This window comes from Condylura cristata, unplaced genomic scaffold (assembly GCF_000260355.1).
Source record: "Condylura cristata isolate star-nosed mole 26May11 unplaced genomic scaffold, ConCri1.0 scaffold00003, whole genome shotgun sequence".
NCBI classification, from domain to species: domain Eukaryota; kingdom Metazoa; phylum Chordata; class Mammalia; order Eulipotyphla; family Talpidae; genus Condylura; species Condylura cristata.
Genome location: NW_004567104.1, coordinates 40,293,654 through 40,307,773, shown reverse-complemented (window position 1 = coordinate 40,307,773; position 14,120 = coordinate 40,293,654). Strand labels below are relative to the sequence as shown.

Here is a 14,120-nt window from a genome sequence, read left to right as displayed (position 1 = left end):
CTGCAAAACATTTTTAAGGAAGAATTATCTTATTTACAGGTGACAAAGATAAGGCTCAGTAAAGAGAGATGACTATCCCCTAGTTTCCCAACCAAGTGTGTTCAGGAACAAAAATGAGGAACTTAGCCAGTTTCTAGAAGTTTCTGGACATGGAAGGTAATGGAGTAGATATTGACACTCTATTCCTTCTCTTTTCTATTATTGTCTTGTTTTTGCTTTAAAACAGTTTTCTTAGGCCTTCTTCTAGCTCACTGCCAGACTTTCTGGCTCTCACATTGGTATACTTCTTTTAAGCCAGCTTATTAGACTGGCTTAACCCTCAAGCATGCTTTCTTCAGGAATCAGTGGTGGGACCTTTGAGAATGTAGGGACAGAGTCTTACTCTGGGAGTTGATTTCTAATCTGACACAATCCTCCACTCTGGAAATCAGCTAGCTGGCTCCTGTTTGCCACCAACTTCATTGCACAATGTGGGTACACCCGAACACGGAGTGAGGAGCCCTCCCCCCATTTTACTTCCTTTGGCCAAAGTGGAGTAACAGTTTCCAAATATGTTAATATGTTAATATGCTGTAGTTTACAGCAGGCACTGTGCTTTCAAAAAGGAGCTTAGAGGAAGGCACTAAAATAATCTGCCGCCCCACCGCATCTCTTCACAGTTTTTCTGAGATCCTTCTATGTGCAAAACAATGGTCTGTGGTAGAGAACAGGAGGTGTCCTGGTGGTGGGTGGGTGTGGAACACATACTGAAAGATGTGGCTCTAGAACTAATCACATACAATGTTGTAAACCAATGTTACCCCAATAAAAACAAAACACAGGGCTATGCCCTAAAGATTAATAAAGGATGGAAAGAAGTGGGGAAGGAGCAGGGACAGTTGGAAGGAAGGAAACCTAGTCTGCATCACAAGAAATAACCTAAAAGGAAGACAGGGACATGTTCATCATCATCATCATCATCATCATCATCATCATTTATTTCTAATATATTTTTTTTTATCAGTGCAACATTGGTTTACAGCACTGTCTGTGATTCATAGTTACAGGAATCTACCACTTCATTACATGTCACCTTACCAGTGCCCACTGTCAAGGCACCTGTCGTCCTCCCCCAGAGTCGACTGGGCCCCTCCCCCCCCATCCTTCCTCCCCTCCTCTGGGAGTCGCAGATTTCTAGACCTTGATGCTGGCTTGCTGTTCTCTGAATCTTGCTTATGCCTCCATGTTCCACATATAAGTGAAGCCATCTGCTGTTTGTCTTTCTCCTTTTGGCTGTTTCACTGGACGTAATCCTGTGTCATCATTACTGTCACGATTACGTGAGGAGAGGTCCCTTCTGTAGTATCCTCCTCTCCCTGCTCTGAGTAGCTCTGTGAAAGCCACTTTCCTAGTTTTCTGAACTGCCTCTGGCCCACAACAATGTTCTGTCTTCTGGGGCTCAGAACTATAAAATGACTCTGTTGTTTATTCCTGGAGATCTAAGCACTTTATGCCTCTTTCCTCCTGGATAGAGGAGACACGTCCCTTCACTGCTTCATCCTCACTGGGTGGTTTGGTCAAATGGAAGGTGGGTTTATGTCTGTCACACCTAGTATTGAATTTCTTCCCAGTGGAGTAACTTGGGGCATTTTTATCACCTTTTGGGTGCTGCTTTCCTTATCAGCTAAAATCAGGAGATTATTATGTCAGGCCCTTACAAAGAGCACAGCAGTAATAAGATTAGAGGAGTAGAAACTGGAGGTACACTGAGATTCCCTGCTCCACCGATAAGAAGCTGCACTGTCACTGGGTGATTTAAATGGACACCAACTTGAGAGACATTTCTGGAATTAGGGGGGAGCCACACTGCTCTTTTGGGTCTATTTTGCTTACTGATGGATAAGTCATGGGGTACTAAGGCAACATGGGCTTGCACGGTTAGCACAAAGGTGTCCTTGGAGGCGAAGTTTCCAGAACAGTATCAGGGCTGAGACTTCGGGCCAGGAAGGAGAGTGTCTCATCTCTCAGATCTGGCTGTGGGCTCCAGTCCACCCTGGAGACTGTGACCACCCCAGAGCTGTTTATGCTGGAACCAATCACAAGGCTGCAGAACAGAGTACTCAACCCTCCATTGTGAACTGAAAAGATACATTCAGCCTCATGTTCTGAATGCCGCGTGTTAGGATTCACATCTCCGAACCATGATAGCAACACAAATCAAGGACTGGGAGAAGATATTTATAACGTAAAACCAACAGCTAGTATCTGGAATAGCACCAGTCACTTCGGATAGAAAGGGAGACGAAAGTGGTAGGCAATTCACGGCTGGTAAATCCTAGAATTAACAATGCATGAAGACATACTCAGCCTCACCATGGAGTAGGACAGTGTGAGTTAAAACACAGTGAAACCCAATGTCATGGCACAAGTCAGATCCCCGATAACACTAACATGCCAGCCTAAAGCTGTGGCAATTGGGCTGCTTACACATTGTTGGGGGAGGGGAGAGTAAAATAGAGAGCAGATTAGAAAGTTAAGTGATGCTCCTGCACGTAGACCCAAGTGAGCCCATTTCTTGACATCTCCTCACGGGGAACTTTGGACAAGCACGTCAAAGAGGAGAGACATAGACATGCTCCAGAGACATTATTCAGCAGCGTCTAGAAGAGGTGAAAGTTGGGAACAGTGCCTGGGACGTCAGCATGGGAGTGAATAAGTTGGAGCAGTGGAATCTGTGCACAAGTTAAGGAGCCAGATTAGACAACCTCTATCGAGCTGTATTAGATGGCTAAATCTCAGATGTAATTTTGAGTGGAAAAAAGCAAGAGAGATTAAGCGTATTTAAACATATTTACAAGAATATTAAAAGCATGATTAAAATATAAATCCAGGGGTAGATTTTGTGACTACACAAGAGATATTAAATTTGTTAAAACACACAGGAAAAGCATATACCTGTCAGCTTCGGCACAGGTCAGTCATGGGGAGAGAGGGAGGAGAAGCAGACCGTGTGGAGGAGTAGCATTAGCTGTACTTGGCTTCTTAGAAGGTTGAGCTAAGTATGGTCAAATGTGAAGACATGGAAGTAGCAGGAACACAGGTATCCTTACTTTTTATGGCTGCAATTGCTCCTGCATAAAATAAGATCATGTCTTTGCAATTCCAAGTATATTTCCACTTGGTCTTATGATCCAAAGAAAAGCTCTATTTCTATGACTTAGTGGGGATTTTTCTGACTACACTGAAGCTCTGGAGGAGAGAAGTGGCCCTTGACCAACAATCAGTCAGCTGGGTGGCCTGCCCTGTGTCATCCAGCTGCCGTGAGCCTCTCTCTGCATGGCCCTCAGGGCCTCTGTGGGTGGGGCTACTGGCCTGTCATCTCCGAGGCTGTAAGGGTCAGCACAACACATAAGAGCTATTGCAAACCAGCCTGATCGATGGATCCTTATAAATAAGATTCTTTTAAATGCCCTCATTTGCAATTCTCATTGAATTTGGTTGGTAGTAGGCTCACCCTTTGATTTTCTAACTTTTCTAAAGTTTCTTGATCCAGAAACTTTAGCTAAGTTAATTCCCAACTTGGTCTAGGGGTAGTTTTGCTCTGTCAGTTGAGAGATATGACCCAGAAATACTGTATGGCTGTTTTATTTGTTCTTGTTTGCTTTAGCTCACAGGTGCATACAGTTCATCACCATTGCTGAGTCGTTACTTTACTTCAGTTGAAACAGTGGACTTCAGGTAAGAAACGTGTACCTTAAGTGTTGGTCTTTTTCTCTGGAAAGTGATTCCCTTCACCATTGACCTAGAAAGACATCCTGAGTGTCAAGGCTCTAAGGAAACCAACATCAGACAAAATTCTGAGGTGCTGGTTCTGGGAGGGTGTTAGTAGAGCCACAAGCTCAACCCTTATTCTACAAAGGAGAGAAGTGAAGGCCAGATTATTTATTCTTCTACATGGTGCCAAGGAAGAAAGGGTGAGCAATTCTGTTCCCTCATTCCTGCTTAACAGTAGATGCTCAAATAAGCTACGGGTAGAAGTAGAAGTAGTTCTTAGTGCTGTGAATCAAACGAGGTCCATGTAATGGTTTTGCTTTGGAGGAACACAAGTAATATAATAATATTAAAGGTATAAAGATGTAGATACAAAGGACAAACCTTCCTTCTTCCTCTACCTTCTCTATCACCCTTGAGTGCTGCATGTGTTGATCACCTCCGAACACACAGTCACTTGTATGGAGGTCATTGATAGTGAATTATATGGAGGTTCCCCTTCTTGAACCCTAAATTTCCCAAGCCATGATACTAGTCCATCTGGAAAGGGAAACTTCTAAGTAGGTGAAAGCAAATGGGGCAAATCGACCTCAATTCTGAAAATACACAGCACTATTCCGATGAACACGATGAATACCTGGTCACTTTTTTGCTATCGTCATTTTAATCAGAAGTTCATGGCATTAAAATGTCAACAGATGCCACGCTTTTTCCTCTGTGTGCTTATTCAAAGATAGTGTTGAGAAAGGAAAGCTGCTCTGGCTTGAAGGATTTCCCAGGAATCCAGCTCATATGTTGAGCTTCACAGAGGTGGGATTGCATAGGGGCTCGGAAAACCTTTCAGAAAACTGAGTAAAATGTGAAAATAAATCTGAAGACAATGTTAGAAAGTCTTTTGTTTTTATGGTCTATTATTTAATAGAAAGACCCAGAACTTTTAGTATTTTGGGCAAATAAATACTTCCTGGAAGTATTTCTGATTTTTATTTAAAAAAGATTCCAGGAAGAATTTCTGCAATGTGAGTTAAGAAGAGACATTACTTCCAAAAGGGCTCAGGAGATGGCCAGATCCTGGCGGGTTTGTGAGTTGGGGTCCTGACCTCATCACTGGACCGGAAGCAGCAGAAACCTAGGGAAAGGCTGAGTTCATCAAACGCTAGGCCTTTCCTGCTTGGGGACAGCTGAGGCAAAGGCCACACGATCTCTGCTGTCCTGAAAAGCCTTCTCTCCCTGTGGAATTTACGTGGTGTGAATTTGCTCTGTGACCTGACTTGATGGATCTAGAATGGGCTGGCCAGGCTGGATCCAGAATAGGCAGCATGATCCTCCAGTTCCTGGCCTGCACTTGCGCAAGGTGGCTTCTGGCCCATTCTGTAAGCCACCCCAGTCCTTACCAGTGGGGGTGCAGGGTGGCTGATTGCAGGATGACCACCATCCACAGTGATTAGAAGGTGAAGTGCAAGCAGTGAACCCTACAAACCAGGGTAGCAGGTTTAGAGTTTGAAAGTGCATTTTGCAGTATGTTTGTAGTGGCATTCGTAAAAGCATGAATTTCTCCGAACCCCCGATGTGTTTTATTCATTTAAGGAACAGGGTTTGGCACACTCCTAGCCTGAGTTTATAAAGTGAATTGTCACCTACTTTATTGCTAGAATATGGGCCATATGACCTCTGGCCACAAGAGGGCGCGTTTTGAATGTCCTTTAATGGGTCTGTAAAACTTGCCCTGGGATGAAAATCTCTGCTGTGGCCAGATCTTAATTATTGTAGTGCTGACTCTTAACCTGGGACTTCTTGAACCAAAGAATAACTGTGAAAACCTAGATTTTTGAGGTAGCATTTAACAAGTTGTATAAGCTACTAATTAACTGAGGATAGCCCTGTGATTATTTTTATTTTGGAAATGGGAAAAACATGTTCTAGCTAGATGAAAACTCCCTCCTCTTGGGTCCCTTACTGAGAGTTGCCAAATTGGGAGCCTTGGGAAGGGAAAATGGGACAGAAACAATTTCTCACTTTGGGGACAGGCCGGGAAAGAAGGATTTGCTGCCTGCACACATGGCCATCTGTGGTGGCTTAGGGCGTTGCACTAGGCCAGCCAGTCAGCTTTTGGTTCGGCCTTAGATATTTTATAGGTTAATTTGTAACATAGTTCAAGCAAACAGCTCTGACTTGGCTGATGGGGCTAGGCAGAGAGGATAGAGAAAGAACAGGGGGAAGGGCTAGTGAGGAGAAAAGGGTTTACCCAGCCTGCCTGAGGGGAAGAGAGCCTGGCCTGGTACATGGACCTCCTTTGGGAGACTACAGGTGCTTACACCCTCAACCATAGCAGGGTCCCTTGCTCCCTTCCACAGTTTGTCCCCGTAGACTCCTAGTCTCTGGGTTCCTGGTAGAAGGAGAAGTTTAGGAGCACCTCAGCTTTCCTTGTTGGCCTGTGGGAGAAGGTTTTTTTTTTAAAAGATTCATTTATCTATACATTACAGAACTGGGGTACAGGCCAGAGGTGCAGGGGCAGTGAGAGGATTCATCAGAGACAGTGTGGGGAGCAGAATAGGCAGATCGACGAAGTACACTGCTGAGGGGAGCAGCGGGCAGGTCAGGAGAGGTCTGCCGCGCCATGTGGTCACCTCCAGGGCGGGAATCAAACTCATGCTGAAGTGGCTTCAGCTTCTTAGTGCTGTCTGTGCTTTAACCTGCTGTGCCACCAGGGAAGGCCCGGAAAGAAGGTTCTTTTAGGACAGTAGCTTGTGCTCTCTTGTACTGGGAGAACAAGCGAAGGAAAAAATGTTCATGAGCTCACACTGCATTTCCCGAGTGTGCGTCTATCTGTCTGACTGTCTCTGCTTGCCTTGACTTGCAGTAGTGGAAATGCCACGATAACTTACCACCTGCAGTTTGGGGTTCCATCGGGAGACGACCGTTTCATGGAGTATGTGATGAGTGAGGAGGTGGTGCTGAACATCTTGCAGCAAGATTTCCATGACCAGAATGTGCCTGGCTGTGAGACCCTGGGACCTGCGTCCATCTTGCCTGACGATAAGTTGAGCTCAACCGGAAGCCTGACTTAGTGGTGAGCAGATGAACCAGCCTGGGGGCAGTGGGTTTGTTCGATTTTGGTAGGGGTGGGGCTTCGTGTTCTGTGCTGTTACACAGCCCCCCACCTGCCAAGAGCAGACAGAGTAGTTAGAAAAATCATGGGGGAAAAAATTAGACTATTAATCGGAGGATGGCTGTTCTCTGCATTCTCAGCCTGGTGTCCCACTTCTCAATGTCATTAGTAACTTGCCTGGAAACACCGTGGTGTCGCAGGAGAAGCCAATGTTGAAGATGTAAAATAAATGACACAGCAAAATTGTTTACAGATTATCTCAACACGGAGCACTGGTTTCTTTTTCTGTCCAAGGCCACTAGGTTCCTAATGGAATTAACAGAGGGGCATAAAAAGGCAAATGAGTCCATTTCCTTAGAAAATGGTAATGAATTTACACAGATACTTCTAAAACAAAGACTAGCAAAAGCAACCTGTTATTATTCAATAAGCTTAGATGATGCCTGACTGCAGGTTCTGAGAACTTTTTTTGGTAAATATTTATTTATTTATGCTTACTGAACTGGGGTACAGACCAGAGGTAGAGTGGGTGAGAGGATTCACCAGAGACAGAGTGGGGAGCAGAACAGGCAGATTGATGAAGTACACTGATGAGGGGAGCAGTGGGTGTGTGAGGAGAGGTCTGCCACACCATGTGGGCAGGGATCGAACTTGTGCTGTGGCTTTCGAGAGCTTTATAATGTGGTATTTAACCCGCTGTGCCACTAGGGAGAGCCCTCTGAGAACTTTTAATTTTGAGCACAAAAACCTGGTAAAATGGAAGGTGGGAGATGAAATGTTCGCAAGCTCTGAAACACCCATCTGTCAAGTCCACACAGAAGCCATGGCCTTCACTTCCCGTATCTCCTCCTGTCTTACATCTGCTTCCTCACTTGGAGGCTCTTGGATCTGGGTAGCCCAGAATATTGACCGTCTTGGATATTTCATTTTCTCACCCATAATTCATCAGAGACCCTTTCTGCACTTGAATGGGCAGTTAACGGACAGTCACTACTAGTTGGATGAATAACACATGCAAATGTGGAGCTGTGGTTAGCAGGCAGGCACAGAGCCAGCCCCCTCCAGCTCCCCTTGGAGTCCCCCAGGTCTCAGAGGAGTGAACAGAGAGGTTACAGGGCTCACGTGTCTCCCCACAGGCTCCGAGGAGGCCTCGGTAGGAAGATGCTCGGCTCTTGATAACAGTAGGTAAAAGTACACTAGCATCTGTAAGAGGGCAGAGGATTATAGAAAGCGGTTATTCAAGTTTTCTTCCCCCAAATAAATAAAAAGAGTGACATTTAGAAGGCCCACTTTCACCTCATTGGGGATGAGTCATAAATGAATAGTTTCCCTATAGAGCTTCTGAATAAGTAAGTGTGTCAGGCAGATGGCACACACGTGTGGCGCGAGGACTTTCTGCCCCCTCAAATGGGAATTGTAAAAAGAAAGAAAACAGCCAGTCTGCTGTGCGAGCTGGTGAGAGCAGAGAGGTGGGCCTGCACCGTGGTGGAGGGTGCGGCTTCTGTGGTATACTGGTCTCGATCCCCCTCTGCAGTGCTGTTTACCAGCTCTTTCCATATGGGGTTAGTGGGTGTCAGGGGGTGAGAGGATGAAGAGGTTGGGAAGGCAGTAAAGAGCAGCATAAAGGGCACGTTGCTTTTGAGGCCTGAGGAGGACATCTGAGAGGACCTGGAGCTCAATCAAACACTATAGGAGCAGAAACCCTGTTTCTCTCAGGGCTGCTTCCCTGCAAGAGCTCAGCTCTGTGGTAGGCCCTGGGGAAAGGTTCCTATACTAGAAGGTCCCTTGGTAGAATCCCTTGAGTGTGCAGGTGTGGGGTACCTCAATCTACCTTTAATACTTGGACTTCACCCCAGACCTTGTACCTCCCTGGCCTGCCTCTCTTCTCTGGGTCTTCTTCCTTCTTCACTTCCTTACCCTTCCCATTTGATCGGTGTTCACACTCCTGAAAATATCAGTTGTCTCAGTACCACAAAATCATGCTCTGGGACTCCAGTCATAGAAAGTTACACCAGAAGAAACACCTGGGAAAGTGCCACACACTGCTTAAAAAACAAAGCATACTCGGCCCTCCCTGGTGGCGCAGCGGGTTAAAGCACAGCACTGAGAAGCTAAAGCCACTTCCGCATGAATTCGATTCCCGCCTGCCCCAGAGTGACCACATGGTGTGGCAGACCTCTCCTGACCCGCCCGCTGCTCCCCTCAGCAGTGTGCGTTGTCGATCTGCCTGTTCTGCTCCCCACTCTGTCTATGGTGAAACCTTTCGCCGCCCCTGAACCTCTGGCCTATACCCCAGTTCTGTATGCACAAATAAATAAATAAATCTTTTTTTAAAAAAAAAAAGCATACTCCTAGTGTGGAAGATCTTTAATAGGATTGTGCACAGAGAGGAAAGAAGAGAAAGGATAGAGTTTCCCAGTAAAATACCAATATTACCTATCTCCTGGTGAATAAATGCCCCAGCTAGAGTTAGCCAAAGAGGGGCTGCTGAGGCCCGAAAGTTTGTCACAAGTCTAAGGCACCTGCTATCAGGGAGCTGTAGGAGAGGCGTGAAAGGACCAGGCAGGTATGGGGTAAAAGGAGGAAAGTTTAAGTAAAATACCAAGATAAAGTCCGCCACTGTCAGCCTCCTCATGTGTCTCTCAGCACATCTCTTACAAGTGTCTGTACATGTCTCCACCCCATATGACTCTTCCAAGCCCAAAGCGGAGAAGCAAGCACGCCCTCCCTCACATGTGCGTACTCCCTGCGTCTCTCCTTCTGTGTCCTCCAAGTCACCTGTATCCTCACTGGGTGGGGCAGGGACCCTGGAAACTCCTCTTTGCGTTGACTTTCCTCTGTTATACTGAGTGGGAAGAGGTGGGTGTGGAAGGATAGGCGCAGCCTTGGGGACGGCCCGGGGGAGCCCAGTGGGCGTTAGGCCAGTTGCCACGTCCTGGTAAGTAACTATCACTCCGTGTGGTGAGCAGAGCAACTCAGTTTCCACAAACATAATGCTCTACTTCTTCAAAGAGCAGACAGTCTTAAAATTGTTGGGTGCATATGCCCAGTAGAGAATTTAAAGATAGCCTGTACCGCCTCCCAGGAAAAAAATATGTATTTCCTCCCCTACACTGAATTTTACAACTCCAAGAATTCCATGGATTCTCTTGGGTTTACATGTATGGATGTAAAGATCTGTTCATCTATCATTATTTGTCTGTCTGTCTACGGAGAATCAGAACTTTAAAATAGGTTGTAATTTGGAGGTACTTTGTGTGTTTTTCTCATTCTCTCATTTGGAGATATGATGCCTATTTAACTTAGCTGCCAAGAGCATACGAAGAGACCCCCCACACAAGCCTCTCTGTAAGTGTTCCGAGCTGGATGGGTGTGGACTGGACAGTCCAGTGTTCTCTGTTAGGGATTTACAACCGATTCGGTTTTAAATAGTTTATATTAGAATGTGGTCAAATCAAATGAAAACATAAATGCTTAATCATTATTATGAAAAAAATTGACACTTTAATTTTCTTTTCAGAATGAAATGTTGGAGGTCGGTCTGTGACTGAAAGCAGAATTCTGCTGCGGTTTGGAGACCAGAATTCCTTTCATTTTACTCTGTGAAGGATGCAGAAGGACTCGAGGATAACTGTCCTTTTCTTCGTGATTCTAACAGCTGCCCAGCCGGGCTCTGTGTCTGGAAAAAGAGCATCCAGCAGGCGTGTGCTGCCTCGGCTGGCACCAGTCTTGGCAAAGGCAGGAAGCATCATGGCGGAGGGGGGGCGGGGGATGACCAGGAGGATGGGTGGACAGGAGGTCACTGCTGTCCTTCCCATGCTAGCTATCTCCACCTGCAAGAGGACTTTCTCTTAGTGCCTTTCACGCAGAATCCTCTTTACCTGTGCTCGGGAAGAGAAGAGAACAGGAAGAGCCAGGCAGCCAGGTGAGGGAGAATGGAGACAGCTGTCTGATGAAAACCCCCTTCTCCCCTGCCTCACCTTTTGTCTTTGATCCACCTCTGAGGGAGACCGTGAAGGCACTTTAAAGACCCGAGCAACACTGTCCTGTGCTGCCTACACTCCTGACCTGGGGCTGCCTGTACCTCAGCACCTATCATGCAACGTTCACGATGGTAGATACAGTTACAGAAGTCAGATGCGTTTCTTAATCATTTTACATCTCCTCACTGTTCCCCATTCTCTTGAATGCCTCATTTGGAAAGTTCCTTGTGAATTCTGAACGCATTCTGATCATTAGGGGTTTCCCTGTTTGTATTTTCACAAGCTTCTTGCCCGCTGCATTTGCACTGCCCAGGCTTACTAGCCCCTGTCAGACGCCTTAGGCACGAGTCGTGTGTCAGTGAAGATGACCTTGGAACAGGAAGAGCTACTCCTGTTTCTAACAGTTTGAAATAAACTGCCCACTTTTGGGGAGAGTGGGAAAAATGTTCATAACTAAAATTGTTTGTCTTCTACAGATATCAAAGTGCCTGTCGTGAGGTAACAGTATTTGTTTTTGTGGGAAAAATTGTTCTCCTTTCCAGGAAGAGAGTTTTGTGTCCATACAGTGAGAGCCACTGCCCTACACCCCAGTTAAATTGGCTCTGGATGGACATGCATGAGGGGCAAGTGCTACAAGATGAATGTATTATAAGTTGGTGTCATTTTATGTATTTATGCCTAGTTCCTCAAACTAGCAAAACAGGTGAAATTCCCTTCTTCCTCTTTATTTTTTTACATGTTTTTACTTTGTGGAATAGATGCAGAACTTTTTTGGAGAAGGATTTAAAAATCTCTACAATAAATTTATTTTTGTATCCACATTGTTCTCACGTTTGCTTCATAGAGTTGGTTCTCTGGGTCATGGTCTGGGCTGGTTATTTTCTGGTAGTAAATGATGTTGGAAGTGATTTTTTGTTTTCATTTTCCTGAGGGCACCTTCCCTTTTTGAGTGATTAAGACTGAGCTGGAGTGGGCGGGCTGGGGTAGATGGTCTTCCTCTGGATTCCCGTGAGATCGGGAAGAAACCTCTTCTTGCACTTCCTCTGGGCCTCTCCCTGACAGAATCAGTTGTCTAGAGGGCTTGGGGTCAGGAGAAGGGCAGGTTCCTTTCTGGAGGTGGGGCTGGTTTATATTTGATCTTTGCTTTTCATTTGGAAAACACCTAGGTGCAAGTAAATTCTTGGGTTTTGACCATTTCCAAGTCACAGAGAGGATTTTCTATAGGTTTGACCTTCTGCCCAAATGATGTGGAAAGAACTGAACTTTGTGATCAAAGCATTTTGAGGTTTTGGGGAAAGATAGAACTTGCATGGGCAAGTGGGATCCAGGGGAATGTGACCCAAGACCGCACCCCCCAACCCCCCACCGGCGCCTGAAGCCACAGAGAAGACTAACCCTATGTGGGAGTTTCCCCCTGCATAGACCCCTATTTGTGTAGAACAGGTGCAATTTGCAATAATAATAAAAGAGAGCAATTGCAGGAAAACTGTATAATAAAAGGTGGCTTCTCTTAAAATATCCTATTGTGTGTAAAATTTGCAGGCTACATTGACCTTGCAGAACTGATGTGGAAAATAAGACTGAAGATGAGACTTGTTTGTGGCTGGCCCCGGAGAGAGCCCTGGCTGGTGACCCTACCTCTCAATGCTGCTGCACAATAAGGCTTCAACACATCTGTGAAACAATGAGGGATTTGCAAGGAAAAAACTGCTCTTTTCTGGGAAGTTACTTAGAAAGCATAAAACCTCCCACCCCAAGCCCATCTATAAATGGGCCCAGTTATTTGCTGCCTGCCTGTTTAGTGTCATAGATTTCCTAAGGATGTGCTCACAGGAGGTTGTAGAAGGCGATATTAAGTGAAGCAGCTGGTCAGTTTAAAAGGGAGACGAGCTGGGGAGGGATCCGCACAGATGAAACAGGAAACAGCAGATAAAAATACCTGAGTGTTAAAAGTGGATAAAGAGAAACTAGGGTTGTGGGGTTCAGAAAAAGGTGATCTTTCTAGTGTAATGGGGAAGCTCTGCATAGGAAGTGGGACTCACACTGAGCCCAGAGCTGGGGGGAGAGTAGAATATAGTTTTACCTCCCTTTACCGTCTCTTAGGAGCCTGTCCTGTTCTCTTCCTCCTCGTATATGTGGACATTCAGAATCTGCTCTGTGCTGAGAAAAATGGGAGAAAGCTGTTTTCCCTTCTGTTCTCCCGTTACTGTTTCTCTGTTTTACAAGCTAATTCACACTTACTGTATCGCTAGCAGCTGCACCCACAGCCTTTATTTACTCTGCTTGTGAGTAACAGCATTGGAACACACAGCATTGGAAGACAGCCCCCTCCTCCTAGAGTTAGGAAGCCAAGGTCTGAGGATGTGTGCTAGGACAGCCTGCACCCCATATCTCTGGGGAGCGATGCTCAGCCCATTGGGTGGACATGCACCGATGCTGGTGGGCGCTCCAAAGTCATGATGAGCTCATGTCGGTAGATTTGTGGGAGTCCACAAAGTCACAAGTGGTGAGGGTGAAGAGATGAGTTGAGAGGTACATCAGCAGACTACAGAGGCCCTCCGGGGATGATAGTGACACTGACTGCTTCCCCATTGCCCTCTCTAGGAAATGGGGGAACACACACAGGTCCATTTGACAGTTTGCATAACCAACATATGCTCAAATTTAGTGGCTTACGAACAGCTCTCTGAAGGCAAGAGTCTGGCTTGGAAAAGAAGAGTTGGATGAGTGCAAGCAATCTCCTTTCCTCTGCAAATTCCTGTGGCGACTCATCGCACCTGCTCTACCTGTGCCCTCCCTGAGAATCTGATGCACCTGCCATACCAGGTTGTCCTCAAAAATGACATTCAAATTAGTTATCAACTGTAGATTTTCCTGACCTATGCTTGCCCTTTTTTGGTAGTTTTCTGTTCTAAATTAAGATTTATTTACTGACTAAGCCTTTATTTATAGATGCTAGTATGAATGTAAAACGGAAACCACAGGGCCTGCAGCGGCCGCGTAAAATGTGCCTCTGTGAACTTCGGCTGTGGGCAGGTTTCAGACCTGCGCAGGGGAGGAGAGTTTTCTGATCATATTTGTGACTTGAGGAAGCAATTTAAGTGCTTGGCCTCAGTTTCTTTATGAAGAATAGGGGTTCTCAATCTGAAAGGGTTCCACCTGCAACCTCTTGAAATTGTGCACAATGTATGTCTGTATCTGGGTGGAGGCAGGGGGAAGTGAATGTACGTTTTCTTTGAAGTAGGTGCACAGCTTTTATCAGTAATCCTGAAATCTCT

General features: G+C 45.8%; 1 protein-coding gene across 2 annotated transcripts in view; it reads left to right on the top strand.

Moving 5' to 3' along the window:
- Positions 1 to 10,633, top strand: part of LOC101629738 (chromosome unknown open reading frame, human C3orf52) — a 25,219-nt gene extending 14,586 nt beyond the window's left edge. For both annotated transcript variants that reach the window (XM_004675462.2, XM_012731628.1), the window contains exons 4-6: positions 3,647 to 3,717; positions 6,611 to 6,820; positions 10,380 to 10,633. In XM_004675462.2, the coding sequence (XP_004675519.2) occupies positions 3,647 to 3,717; positions 6,611 to 6,818 (279 nt within the window). In that variant the 3' untranslated portion in view covers positions 6,819 to 6,820; positions 10,380 to 10,633. The remainder of the gene's footprint in view (positions 1 to 3,646; positions 3,718 to 6,610; positions 6,821 to 10,379) is intronic.
- Positions 10,634 to 14,120: the final 3,487 nt, after the last annotated feature.